A 13,513-nucleotide genomic window follows, 5' to 3' on the forward strand; every position below is an offset into this window, starting at 1 on the left:
AAAAAAATCCAGGAACCAACTACAAACAATAATGGCGCCTAACGGTGGTAGCGGTCCTGACGTAGACGATAAAATCAATTGGGAAAGAAGACGCGAGAGAAAATTGAAGAAAGAACGTACAGGATGTGTCTTATGCGTTTCTCTCGACCACAAATTCTTTCAATATCAAACGTCACGTTAAATCTTAAATTAAAACTTCTTAAAAAAAAAAATGTATATATTATATGTAATATAATTACACATATTACATATAAATATATATATTATATATATATAAATTTATCAAAGAAAAGGAAGATAATGTTATCTGACGAACAATCAGGAAAAAATTATGAATTTTCGCATATTAAAGGAATTGTTAACAATTTTTGTCGATTCACAGCAACAACATAATTATACAAAGTAATGTAATATTAAAGGAAACTCTTTTAAAATTGACAAATATTTTTTAGGGAAATTTTGCAAAAATTTTTCTTTAAGATCCAAAGCTTCAAGTTGCACTAGTTTCGGTACAAATCAAACTCTGCGAATAACTACCCAAGATTAATTCGTCGTTAACTAAACGTTGCAAATCTCGAAAGAAGCGTCGCGAGCGTATCTGAATAATAATTCATGTTTTCAGATACCTACCCGCGACACGTTACTTCAGTATTCGTGCATTTTGCGCGCATACGAGCCAATACAAGTGCGCATCCTGCGAACATCCGGACATTAAGATAACCGATGGTACAGCGATGGTCTCTAGAAACCGAGCGAGCGTGACTGTACAGGTTCCTCAGGTATGTATCAGGCCAGGTGGAAACGTACTTGCGAAGGTAAACGGGATCTCTTCACGCTCGACCTCGTCCCAACTTTGATTCGCGACTAACGATCGACCAATGATCGACGAGAGTCGGTCGCGAATTATCGCATACGCAAGGCTGTACAGATTTATTTGTATTGTTGTTACGACACTATGGTTACGTTGGGAATCTATCGCGAAGCGAGCAACTACGTGCGCGTATACTTTTGCGGTTAATGCCGTGCATATTGCTTCCGTAGTACGTACATCCAGCAAACTTTGTTTACAAATTCCTCGACTGACTTGGGGTTCCCAATTATCCCTCGATAGGAATATCGATAATTTTTTAGCGATCAACAGTGAAGAGATTCTCGTGAGTTAAACTGCAAGATGCAAAGAGTCTTGTTCCTTCGTTTAATTTCGCGCGAGTGGCAAATACAACAGCGCGCTGTCGAAAAGAATCGTCAATATTTGAAAACGTTTCAAGACGTCTCGCGTTGAGATGGCGCAACTTGAATCTCATTATGTCCAGAGAAAAACTAATTTATCGTATGCATAAAGACTCTTCCGTCAGTTTAGATCCATTCATCAGGTTCTCCCGTACAAATGTCGGCGATACAGATCTTCGAAAGCGAGTTAACGGCGGGCGTTATTAGCGCGACAAGGTGAAACCCAGGGGCAGAAATGTCTATTGATTTTTCGAAGAAAACTCGGCATCCCTTCTCTTGGATCCGCCGCCGCTAACCTACATTCGAGTTATAGCGGCGGTATGAAGTCTGATAAAACGCGTCCGATAATGAGACTCGCGGCGTATCGCGCCGACAGTGACGTTTCTCCCCGCCGATTTCCCTAACTCGCGCTTTTTTTCCTCCTGACCTTCCTGACAAAAGAAAAAAAGAAAGATGAACGCGACGAGTAAGGACGCGATATCGTTCTTCGGTTTTCTCTCGTCGATCGTTCGTATTTCGTCGAGGTTCGGCGATGCGGCACCCTTCCCGTTTTCGGGCTGAACACGCCGGGATACCGAGCAACGGAGAGGGCGACTCGGTCGCAACCCCCCTTTCGCGCCGAGGGGGATCGATCCGCGTTCACTCTGCGCACCTACCCCTGCGGCAAAACCCAAATCCGAACCCCGCTCCAAGAGCAGCGCCGGCTAAAATCGCCCGCGTTTTTAGTCGGGCGAATTTTCGGCGCCGCGCCGGTTAAGCGCCACGACAACACTGCGCCCATTCCAGCGATCGTTTCTCCCTTTTAAGCGGGGAATTGAAGATCGATGTGATCTCGATGAGTTTCGGATTTTGATGCCATTAGCACCGTTATAGTATGATGATTTCCGTCCCCGACACGCCTTCAATACCGATCTTCTCTTCGTATTGCGCAATATTGCGAATAAAAGGAGAACACGTCGTAAATAGTCGAAGCTAACGAATAGCTTTATCTAACTATAATTTTCACTCGCTGCGGCACGAAGCCGCTCGTCTAATTCCCTCCGACGATATTGCGAGAGCGAAGCGAAAATACGCCCTCTTGCAGCTACACCCATGCAAAAAGTGACGGTTGTAGACGGCATAAATACATAATACGGCGAGATATTGCATTGCAAGCAGATGACTCGAAACATTTCGACATGGCTTAGATTTAGCTTCGAACTTTCGGTCTGAAAGCGTTAATCATACGATTGATAGATTTGTTGTCGCTGCGAAATCTCCTCTCTCTTCTAATATCGAAACGAAGAGAACCAAATTAGGTACCGTCGGATGGAATTGAAAACGAGAAAAGGCACGGGAGATATTTTGATTCGGTTGACTTCGGGCAGACGGTGTGTGCATTATAAATTTCTGCGCGGATAAACCGCGAGTTCTCACACACAGGCGCACTCCGGTCATTCGCGGAGAGTGCATCGGCGGATGGTGACCGACCAGCTCGAGTATTCGAAGTGGAAAATTTACAATCGAGTTCGCGGGGAGTTGAAGATTCGCGAAAGGCTAGGGTTCCCCGTAAGGGCGTGCGATCGATACGGAAAAGTTCCTCGAAATCCCGAGCGGAGCTCCGTACCATTTCGCGTAATCGCGATCGGCTGGCCGTTCCCGCGTAATTTCGCGCGGAGGACGACCGACTTCGCGAATTCGTCAAAGAGTGTACCATCAAAAATTAACGCGGGCTAACACGTCCTAATTCGAGGTAATCCCTCGAGCTTTAACCGTGAACAATATTTGCCCTTCTCAGGAGTTGTAGGGCCGACTTTGCCGATAGCATGAAAAACCTTTCGCCAAAGAGAGCGAGACTTCGAAGGATGTCCATCACGGTCACAGGTCCGACAGGTAGGATAAGATAGTGCGCCCTCTCGTAACTTTACGAGAAAAAAGAAAAGATCGGTCAATTCTGTCCTTTATTTATATGTGTCAAATGTGTCCTTTATTTATTATGTTTACGCATTCGTTGCTGATTTTAACATGTCGGTGGCTATGGGTGTATATTTAAAAAAATTAAAAGGAAGAGAGAACTGGGCGTACAAATGTATATTCTTCATAACACATATGTATTAACATATATAAACATGATATAATAACTCTCTTGGAAAAACTAGAATACTATTTTAAAGGAAGATTCTCAGACTTAACTCAGAGACATAATATGTTTCCAGGAACGCAAAGAGATTGAATAAAATGCTCAAGGGGGAGTATAGTCTGTGAAATTAGCGTCAATTGTCTCTTCCACTCGTGTATCTTTCGTGAACGAGTAATTGGGTTAAAGAATACCGAAACGCACGTTCCAATTTCGCGTGTTTCGCGGGACGTTCGGTTACGGAGGGATCGCATAAACGAGAGGACAAGAGAGATCCAACGGACGACGGTGGAAGGGCGGCATAGAAAGTTGTCGGTGTTCGAATGATTTTCAGGAATCGCGCGCAACGGGGGTTGCACGCTCGACTCGCGTGCATTTTCGAAATTCCGGCTGGGGAGAGAACCATTTTACATACGGAATTAACGTTGCGCACGCGTGGCTATATATGCAGTCGACGCGTATAACTATTCCAATCCAAACGAATAGCTCGAAAGTCCATTCATCGCGGCGTTCATCTCGATATGCACGCCGCTCGTGCATCATTGATATATAAAAATGCGCCGGTCACGGCATTCTCCACCCTTTAATTTCGGCACCTCTTTTCACCGTGGCGTATTAACAACGCCAATTCGGAAATTGACTATTGGCGCGAAACGGATATCCTGCATAATTATGTGACTCCGACTGTGACTTCATTATTTGCTAGCGTTTTGAAAACCCGCGAATAATGCGAAGAACAAACGCACATAAAAAGCGACACATAAAATTGCATCGATCGGTAAATCTTATAATCGCCTTCGAATTTTAATTCGGCCGATTGTAATATGACTTAATGTCGCATATAAAACTTTCGTCTGCGAAAGAAGATGCTACGTATGTCGACAACTATTTTTTATGTTATATAGATTTGTAACACGATGGAGTGGTAAAATCCACCCAGATAATTTTTCACACAATCAGGTAACTTTCATAAGAATGTGACATGGCCCTTCGATCCGCTCGCTCTTCAATTATAACGTCGCGCATCGTTTGGCTCCTCTACTTTGAGAGCGCCGAATACTCCCTGTAGCTGAGTATCCAATCCTACGGAGAACGTATTTTCTGAATTACCATGTCGACGCTGAAAGATAAGGGAAAAGAGGGAAAATATAGAGAGAAAGGCAGAAAGAACGCGATGAAATTATCTACTATATAATTAAAGAATTTCAACTCTTCAAAATCACGAAAACTATTGACGTATAACGAATGTCTCTTTGTGCGATAATCTAATAGCAATTAATTTCGTTTTTCCATTCGTAACATCGATGATATTCCAATGTAACAAGTAAACATACATATATACTAGCTCTTTTCGATATATATATAGAATACACCCTATATATATATATATATATGTCGAATACTCCCTATATATATATAATAGCGAAAAATGTAACTCATTATCTATAATATGTCTACTATTCACCGATACGAGTGTTGTCCAAATAGAGTGAATTATTAATCGTTCATTAATATTGTATAAACAGAACTATAATGAATTGATCAACGACCACACGTTCTAATCGTTGTTATAAAAAAAAAATAAAATCAGATATTTCGTAATTTTCATGTTTCGAAAGACAGCTCGACGCGCTAGATATATCAAGTACACATCTTAGTTGCAAGAAAGCAATTTTTCTTTTTCATTAGCGCGAGTACCAGCGATATTGAAAACAATAAACATAACAATTTGCGCAACGTAGAAGACACGTCGATCGAGCGTGGCAGAAAATCTCACGGCTATTGCTAGGTTAACGAGAAACCCGTGCGGTACGCATCTCGAAGTGTACATCTTCGTACTTTGCGCCGTGGGCGTTACAGCATGTCAATATATTTTTCTCGCCACGTTCCGGTTTGTCCGCATTTCGCGTGTAATCGGCGCATCATGCCGGTATCGCAGTCCGCCCGCATTACGGTTAGTCGGTATCCGCGTCTGGTCGGTACTACAGGACGTCGATAATAGGCCGTCGCCGCTTTTATCCATCGGAATTGCGCCCGTCGATAATTCGTAGGGACGAAAGGCGGGAAATGGAAGAAGGAAGGGCGAAGAAGAAGGTGACAGGAAGAGAGGCAGGACACGAGAGGATTGCCGGAATATAGGGGGATGGTGGAGAACGACGCGGGCAGTTGGGAGGACGGGTAGGGAGGACGTGCTCGTGGGGGAGGACGAGTGAGCGAGGTGGTGTGTGGAAGGGTTCGAGTGGTAGGAAAGGAGGGAGAGAGAGAGAGAGAGGAAGGTGGGAGATGAGCGAGACACCACGGGGAGATAGAGCGAGTCCGTGTGAAGGAGGGGGATGAGATGGGGTGGGTTGGACGATGTCATTTTAGATATTCGATGGAACCTGCACTGTGCGAGCACGTTGGTAATACGCGCACACAGACGGTGCAATAAAGATGATGCCTGGGAAGAGTAGGAATTACACGCGGTTGACGCGTGGGAGATTGGTTCCCTCTCTAATTCTAATTACAAAAATAGTCTCTCCCGACGGAGAGCAACTCGCCGCGTTATTAGATATATTCGTCCGTCAGCTACAAGTACAAAAATCACTGCTGCGCGCAATTCCTATTGGAATCTCCCGCAGTCATCTTTAGTCTTAGTCATCATTAGCTAAAGTTTGTTTCCCTCTATCTGTGTTATGCCAGGAACTCTCTGCAATTCAGAAAGGGACAAGGAGTCTCTAATAGAAGTTAGCTAACCAAGGTTCGCCGGAACTTGTTACGCGACCGCAAAAATCATAGCTTGTCCAAACTCATATTTGAAATTGGTCGTACCAGGATTGACTATTTATCCGAATTCTCTTTTTCCTATCAGGTAATATCGAAGAATGCCAAGTATATCTTGCAAAGAGACACGGGCCAAAGTCAATTAAAACTACAGGCGAAACATATGTTTAACGACCCGAAGAAATTACGATAAACCCGCGCGTTCCGATACTGACGCGGATTGCAATTACTCCATGGCCGTTCGAAATTTCCGTAAATCTTTCTCCCGGTACACACACAGTGTGTGTTTGTACTCGCGCGATGTAACGCACAGAGATGCGATTGCAATGGAAGAAAGCACTTAACTGATTTATCCTACGCAAACGGCGCTTTGCCTCATACACCATGAACAGGCTGAATAGCACAACGATGGGCCGTCTAATTGACTCGATGTACTTTGTTGTTCGGCAAACCAAGATTCATCAACCCCGGAGTTTTCATGCTTCCCTTACGTGGCAACGTCTAGGAAAGGCAAATATCCCGAGTCAACGTTAGCCTCCATCGTGGAAAGAAGAGAAACGCCATCCTCGTGATGCTCCTCTCTTACGGTATTTACTCTCGTGGCTATTTACCCCACGCTGCTAATGTCATCGCGCGAAAACGACTCGTCCGAAGAGTTCGCGCGAGAGTCCATGTAAATCTCGGCTTCTTTCAAGAAACAGATCGCCGCGTACTTGCGATAACTACCATCGGCGGATGGACTTTCGTCCACCGTTGGCGCGTCGACCGGTCACGCGACATGAATTATAGTCCGGCGAGATGTATTAATGACCCTTAGTTATTCGCGCCGCGCGATCGAACCTAAAAGCCAGCGGGATGAAATTTACCGTAGGTCATGGTGGACCGCACGCTTCTTATTAACGATCTTGCTTTAAAGGTCCGTGGGGTACGCCCCTTATACGTGTGACAAATTACGCTCACCATGTGAGCTCGGTGTAATAGCAATAATGATCGGAGGCAACGAGAGAGAGAGAGAGAGAAAGGAGGAGAAGCAAGCAATCGTTTATTCGTATCCTAGGATGAGCCCTCTAACAATGAACGGCGAGATGTGTACAGAAGTATACATTGATGTATGAGAAAATAACTTGTCGTAAATCATTAGCGAGTTTACAATTAATTACTAGATCATGAATTAACTTTGACAAATTGATTAATAGTTCAAGGTTACCGCCAAGTCGCGATAATTAGCAGAGATACACAAAGAGGCGTATAGGCTCCCGAATGTAAAGCAACAGCGCGGGGTAAACATCTCCAAGATGTTACCGTACCTCAGTCACTTTCGCTTTGAAGCCCTCGCGTCGATACGCCGCGATCTCGCCTTCGCGACTGTTTATACACGAGAAGAAAGAAGGGGGAGGGAGGGCCGCTTCCTTCTCTCGGTCCGAAGCGTGCCAAACAATCGGCCGTTCGGAAACAATTTCGCCGGGCTGATACATATCTCACGGCGCGGCGCGATAAAGCCAAGTCGGTGTTGTAGGTAGGAGACTCACCCTCACCTCGTCACGCTGGCCCGTAACGGCAGCGATAAAAGCGGAGCGGCGGCGGGCGAATCGCGCGCGCTCGTAAATAGAGTCGCAGGTCCATTCATGAGTTCGGCCAGCGGCGGCGGCAACGACAGCACCGGCAGAAGCGCGGCAGCGCGCTCGTGCGTACACGCCGGAAAAGTCTTTTTCCCGGCGTGTGTTTTACGGGAGGTCAGGGTTACAGAGGCGGAAAGAGAAACGCGGCAGGGGGGTGGGAGGAGAGGGTGGAGGAGGTGTAGAAGGTGGGGCAAACGTTTTACGTGCGACTACTACGGTTCTTCGTATGATTCTCTCTCTCTGTTTGTCTTTCCATCTGCGCTACCGCACGTTGACCCTTTCGGATAGAAATTAATTCGGAGCGATGCGCGGACCGTTCCCGTGCGAATAACGCCGACTCAAAAGTTTATCTCGGCTGCGCTAATTGGATTGTCCATCGTGGCGATATCGCGGAGTCATTCGGACGATGTTAGAAACAGTCTGGAGCTTTTCACGGAAGGTAATGGTTATCGTTAGACTCGTGCGATACTCTACCAAAGTCCGTTCCCGCGTTATCTAATTTCGAAATCTTTCGAAACTTCAGCCGCGCCGTCATTCGCGTTACTTTCAAAAATTCACCTACACCGAGGGTTGATCGGTTAGTATGGCTAATATCAAAGTATCGAAAAATGTCTCGGTATCGATAGCTCGAAATATCAAGTGGCATGCTTTCTCCGCTCTCGTGTTCTCGCGACCGAGATAGACCGAAGCGACTTTATCGCTGATAAAGATAGCCTTATCACCCTCCGACGCGTCGATAAGACGCGTCGCGTGGAACGACTGCCGACGTACTCTGCTCCCTTTCTTCCTTTCTGCTTTATTAGCGGTTGTCGCTCATTTTAAGTCCGATTAAAGTTGTCGTGTCGAAACCAAATATTGATGTTCCGTGCCGACATGAATACGGAAAAGTTACTAATGTACACGGTACTCATGTACAAACGCATCAAGTGTTATTCGAGCCCGTAAAGGAAACGTCGTGCCGTTGTATCGCCACCAAGTTTAAAATTAACACCATGAAGCGATTCGCGAAACTTTTGAGCGCAATGCGAAATTTAGCACTTCGCGTGAAAAACTAGGAAATATCGTGGTATATTGGCACCTAATTATTCGCGAGATAGTTACTTTGATATTATCGATAATTGGAAAAAAAAACTGCTGCATCCATACATAGATAAAACAAATGTGGGAACCGTGAGATATTTTGCATTTACCTTGCAGATGCAAATACGTCTGTTATCTATGTACACTAGTAATTTGCTATATCTATGTACGCAAATCCCACGTATATTTCTGCGTATATCTCGACAATCGACATCCTCTGATAACTGTATGTACATTCATCGGCGTTCATCAATATGTACGTCGAAAACCTGCGCTTAAATATCCTGCACAAACATTTCAAAGTATCACGGGCATTCTTATGCTCGATGAGAATAATTCGCGCGGATTGATCGTACGGCTGTTTCTCATTGATTACTCTCTAAGTCGGCGGCGCCGATAATAATCAGCACGAGCCGCCCAGCGAATGAAAGTCACGCGTATGCGCGAGCTGTCGAATTAACCGATTAGCCTACAGCACCTGTCATCGTCACCGGATGTCGATGTCACCGGCGCGCCGAACCGGCATGTGTTAACAGGTGCCTCCGAATCGCCGAGCAATGCCACTTGATTCGAGGCTAGATTTTTATCTCATAAGGGAGAGAAAGATTAAGCACGCGAAGCTTCACGTCATGTCGTTCGAGCGTAGTACCGTTCAGATATCTACGAAAAGCAATGAAAACTGCTGCCTTCCTAGAGGAATCTCAGCCGCTTGTATTTTTACAAATAAACAAAATAAGACGGTTTTCCCTCGGAAGAATTTATTTCGCGTATTTTAGTGCACCCCCCTCTTCGTAATGTTCATGACGACGCTCATCTCGAAGTGTGAGAGAGACGTGCCTGTGAAACAACTTTTGGTGTCGCGGAGGCGAAAGGCGGGAATGGCGAGAGTGGCGGGAACGGCGGGAAAATTGAGCCAACCGTCCCGGCATATCTTGTTGCTGTACCACATCGCCGGTGTAATACGGTTTTCACCGACTCTTTCTCGGAGTTACAGCTAGGCAGAATCGTGCCATAACTGTACAACGCGTGGATTTCGCCTGGTTCGACGTTTGTATGTTGATGTAACGCACGTTGCTCAACCTTTACAGTTAATTCTGAATGAACGTTGTTGCAACAGTACTTCAATTCAAATTTTCATCAGAGAGCATTTAATCTTTTTTAGAAATAGAACGTCGCTAGAGAGGTACGTCAAAACTGTATTCGTCTACGACTTTATTTTCAGCAAAAAAAACTCGTCTTTTCGTTTTATCGAGAAATCTCAAAGAGAGAAAGCGCACGGTTCTTGACACATCCTATATAAACATATCCTATTTAAAAAAATGGCGTGTTATCTCGTTGTTTTCCGCGGTGCCGATTGGCTATCTCGATGCGAATCGTTACTTACTTTAACGCTTCCTGCGAACGATAGTCATTACGAAGATTATATAAATTTTGATGACTGGAACGTCAAGAGGAAATTCAATATTACAAAATAACGTTTTTTTTTTTTAATGCTAACACTACAATGTGAAGAATGTCAAATTAATGAAGAAATAACATAGAGCTCTCGAGCACGTCTCATCGGCCGAAGATCGCGGGAACGTTTCATGGTCTCGGGAACAATAATGTACACGTACCCAAGGAATGAGCTACCATAACAGCCTTTGACGCGAGAATAAACAGATCGGGAAACGTGATACGTGTGATTCCTGGTTTTTCTGAAACGGTCGAAAAAAGCGTGGGTGTGACATTACATTATTTCGCGCACGCAATTATCGTATTTAATAAGCAATGACAGCATTTTTTGCACTTGTTGACGTCTGTTGATATGTAACTGATCAGAAAACTTGCTTTTTGTTTCAGATCTGGCAGAGCTTGTGACCACATAGTGGGTGCGGTTCTAGTTTCGGTGGATCCGGTTCGGGCCGAGTACGGTCAGCTCGAAGGTAAGTTTATAGACTTTCCATACTTTTATATTTAAACCTTTACGATCGAAAACTTGGACATAATAATCGAAGTAAGAATCGTTGAATTACAATAACCGTGAAAGATTAATAGACGTACGTGTATATTTTTTGCCGATGTATATTTCTTGTTAAGTCATTAATTTTTCTTTCTAATCGACAATAGTACATTATTTTGCTTTAGATCTATAGCGGAACGTGACTGATGCTGAAGTTCCCGATATTTTGGTGAGTTAAGAACAAAGATTTTAATGTGATGGATCTATTGATGGCTGCTGTTTATAAGATCTCAAATCAATTTTGAAATCAATGCGACAATTTACTTAGCTTTTAGATTATTGCATATATACGAAGAGAAAAAATTGATTAATCTCAATATAAATAGTCATCTTTGGAATTAGCCACGTTTTCTGTTATTTTAAGAAAAAAGTCACAATGATGTCATTTAGTTCGAAACGTTAAGTTCGAGATGTGTATTAACTGTTGTTAAAAATTAAAATTCATGAGAAACAAGAGCCCCATTTTTCAACAAAGAACGATCTCCGCGAAACGGATCATTTATCAAAACATTAGAATTACGCGACCACACACGGAATTCGCGATTACTTACTTTGCGCGTGATAGAGTTTGCGTGATTGCCGCCAATCTTCGGAATCTTTCATACGGATTATAATCTCATTTTAAGAGAAATCAATCGCTAAATTCGACATGTATACATTTATTGTTCCTGTTAACAGTTAGAATTCTCACTAAACAGGAAACTCGTTTTCCGGCATATTTTTCAAACATACCTAGAACGGTAATTTTCTTTTTCTCTTTCGATCTTGTCAGAATCGCTGTAATGTCCGATTGGCGATTTTTTACACGTGATGCACAACTCGCAGGAATATTCTCAAAACACTGGAATCGTGCACTTTTCGTTAAATCGTTAAATGGCGTTGAAATGATTGCGGTCACGAGTACAGTACAGTGAAGTGAAGTGAGTGAAGTTCGATCGACGTGGGACGACGATTGGACGCCACGGAGGCTGGATGCTGAGAAGGCTGAACGGCTGGGTGTCGTTGGATATCAACGCGAAATGATGAGCGTACAATTTGAACTCTCACGAAGCTTTGTATTACATAGTTGTGTAACGTATAGATGTAAATCGATTGATACGGTAAGTTATCGTGTGAAGATTATATATTCGACGAGACTACTTAAAATAGATTTAGAGATATAGGGCGCGTGGCAACACACACACACACACACACACATACGTCTAGTATTATAAATGTATATTTAAAAAAGTTCACACAAATTTATCGTAGAAATATTTTCCATTTTAATATAAAACAATATTTGGATATAAAATCTCTCTATTACGAATTAACAGCTATTTATCGAATTTGTCCACATTACGTCACACGAATGCTTCTTTGAGAGAAAGTATAAACTAACGGTTCGATAGATAAACTCTTTACGTTTATATCCATAGCGATTAACGGAGATAAAAATTTGGTTTTTTCAAACCGCTTCTTCGTTCTCGTCTTTCACGTAAAGAAGTCTGGTGGTTTAAGAATTCAGGCCGGAAGTGCAGAGGAGTCGCAGCTTTCGAAGACGATCGTAAAACGTCCCGCCAGATCTCCGGCGTTTCCTGATCCCCACCGCGGTATCCTTCTTCGCCGAGTGGCTTCACCGAGGTACTAACGAGCGCGCTCCTAGTCGGCGAGAAAGTCCGGCGACGCCTGTGCGCGGCAAACCTCGGTGAACTGAATACTACGGACGTCTTTGTAAACCGATGCGCGTTCGCTAGGAAATATTGGAAATAATTATGCTTTGGGAGGATAAATATATCCCACGATTGCGTCGCTCCGCACAATTACTCCAGTCTGAAACTTTACAACAGGCGATATTATGAAAATAACATTGGCGATTTTTAGCCGGGAAATACCGTCACCGCGAGAATTGATCGGTCCATAAAACGGTCGACAAAGATATTCAACACGTTTGTTCCTATACTCCACTTTTATTCATGTAAACAACAGCCGAGTGAACGTGTTAAAAAAAAAAGATGGAGCCGGTGTGAAATATTGAAATGAAGCAGCAACGCGTTGCGGTAGGGAAAGGCGCAAAAACAGCGGACGGAAGTGCACCGTCTCGTGCCAAATTCTAAATTCCCTTCCACCTCGCGCGGCCGTGCATGCGCGCCCCGCGTTCGAATAAGGCGTGCTCGCGTCACCACGGCCTCGTCCAGAGAGCAAGGACATTCATTGGCCACAATTCATTCGTCGTGCCGTGCCCAGCCAATCGTAAACTCGGCCGACGTTTTCCTCCGAAGCCGTGTCATCGTCTTCGTTGACGCGCGCCTTGAATCGCTCGCATAGATATCGCGCGTATACATTGTGCGATTTGAAGTGACGGCGACGGCGGTAACGCGTTCGGCAACGTCCGCGCATTCTCGCGGCGCGTCGCGCCGGCCAGTTAAAAGTCGCCTCCACGCCGCCCGTACGGCTCTCGCTCCGTGGCGTCAGCCACGGTCAACAACAACCGGACGCGCCAGCCGACGGCGGACAGGGAATCCCAGCGCTCCCATCGACCGTTCATCTCGATATCCTACATTTATATTTTATAATAAAGAAATTATTGTTGCCGCTGCTGTTGTTGTTATTGCTCCGTCGCGCATCCTCGTTCGAGCGACTTCGGGAAACGATATTTTATTCGAACTTATGTTACATTGATTCGGAGAAATTCTACATGAACGATCGTATGACTCGGGCGCG

General features: G+C 44.3%; 1 protein-coding gene across 7 annotated transcripts in view; it reads left to right on the forward strand.

Annotated features, from left to right (window-relative positions):
* LOC106744708 overlaps positions 1-11,568 on the forward strand; it is a 31,513-nt gene extending 19,945 nt beyond the window's left edge. For 2 of the 7 annotated variants that reach the window (XR_001374480.1, XR_001374479.1), the window contains exons 3-5: positions 623-779; positions 10,651-10,733; positions 10,936-11,557. Coding sequence is in view for 3 of the 7 variants with exons in the window: in XM_014619675.1 (XP_014475161.1) it covers positions 623-779; positions 10,651-10,668 (175 nt within the window). In the remaining 4 variants the exon portion in view is untranslated. Of the gene's footprint in view, positions 1-622; positions 780-3,007; positions 4,663-10,650; positions 10,734-10,935 lie in introns of those variants that run through there. The other 5 variants (XR_001374478.1, XR_001374477.1, XM_014619677.1 and 2 more) reach the window with 5 other exon arrangements.
* The last annotated feature ends 1,945 nt before the right edge of the window (positions 11,569-13,513 follow it).

This window comes from Dinoponera quadriceps, unplaced genomic scaffold (assembly GCF_001313825.1).
Source record: "Dinoponera quadriceps isolate SergipeBrazil2010 unplaced genomic scaffold, ASM131382v1 scaffold1352, whole genome shotgun sequence".
NCBI lineage: Eukaryota > Metazoa > Arthropoda > Insecta > Hymenoptera > Formicidae > Dinoponera > Dinoponera quadriceps.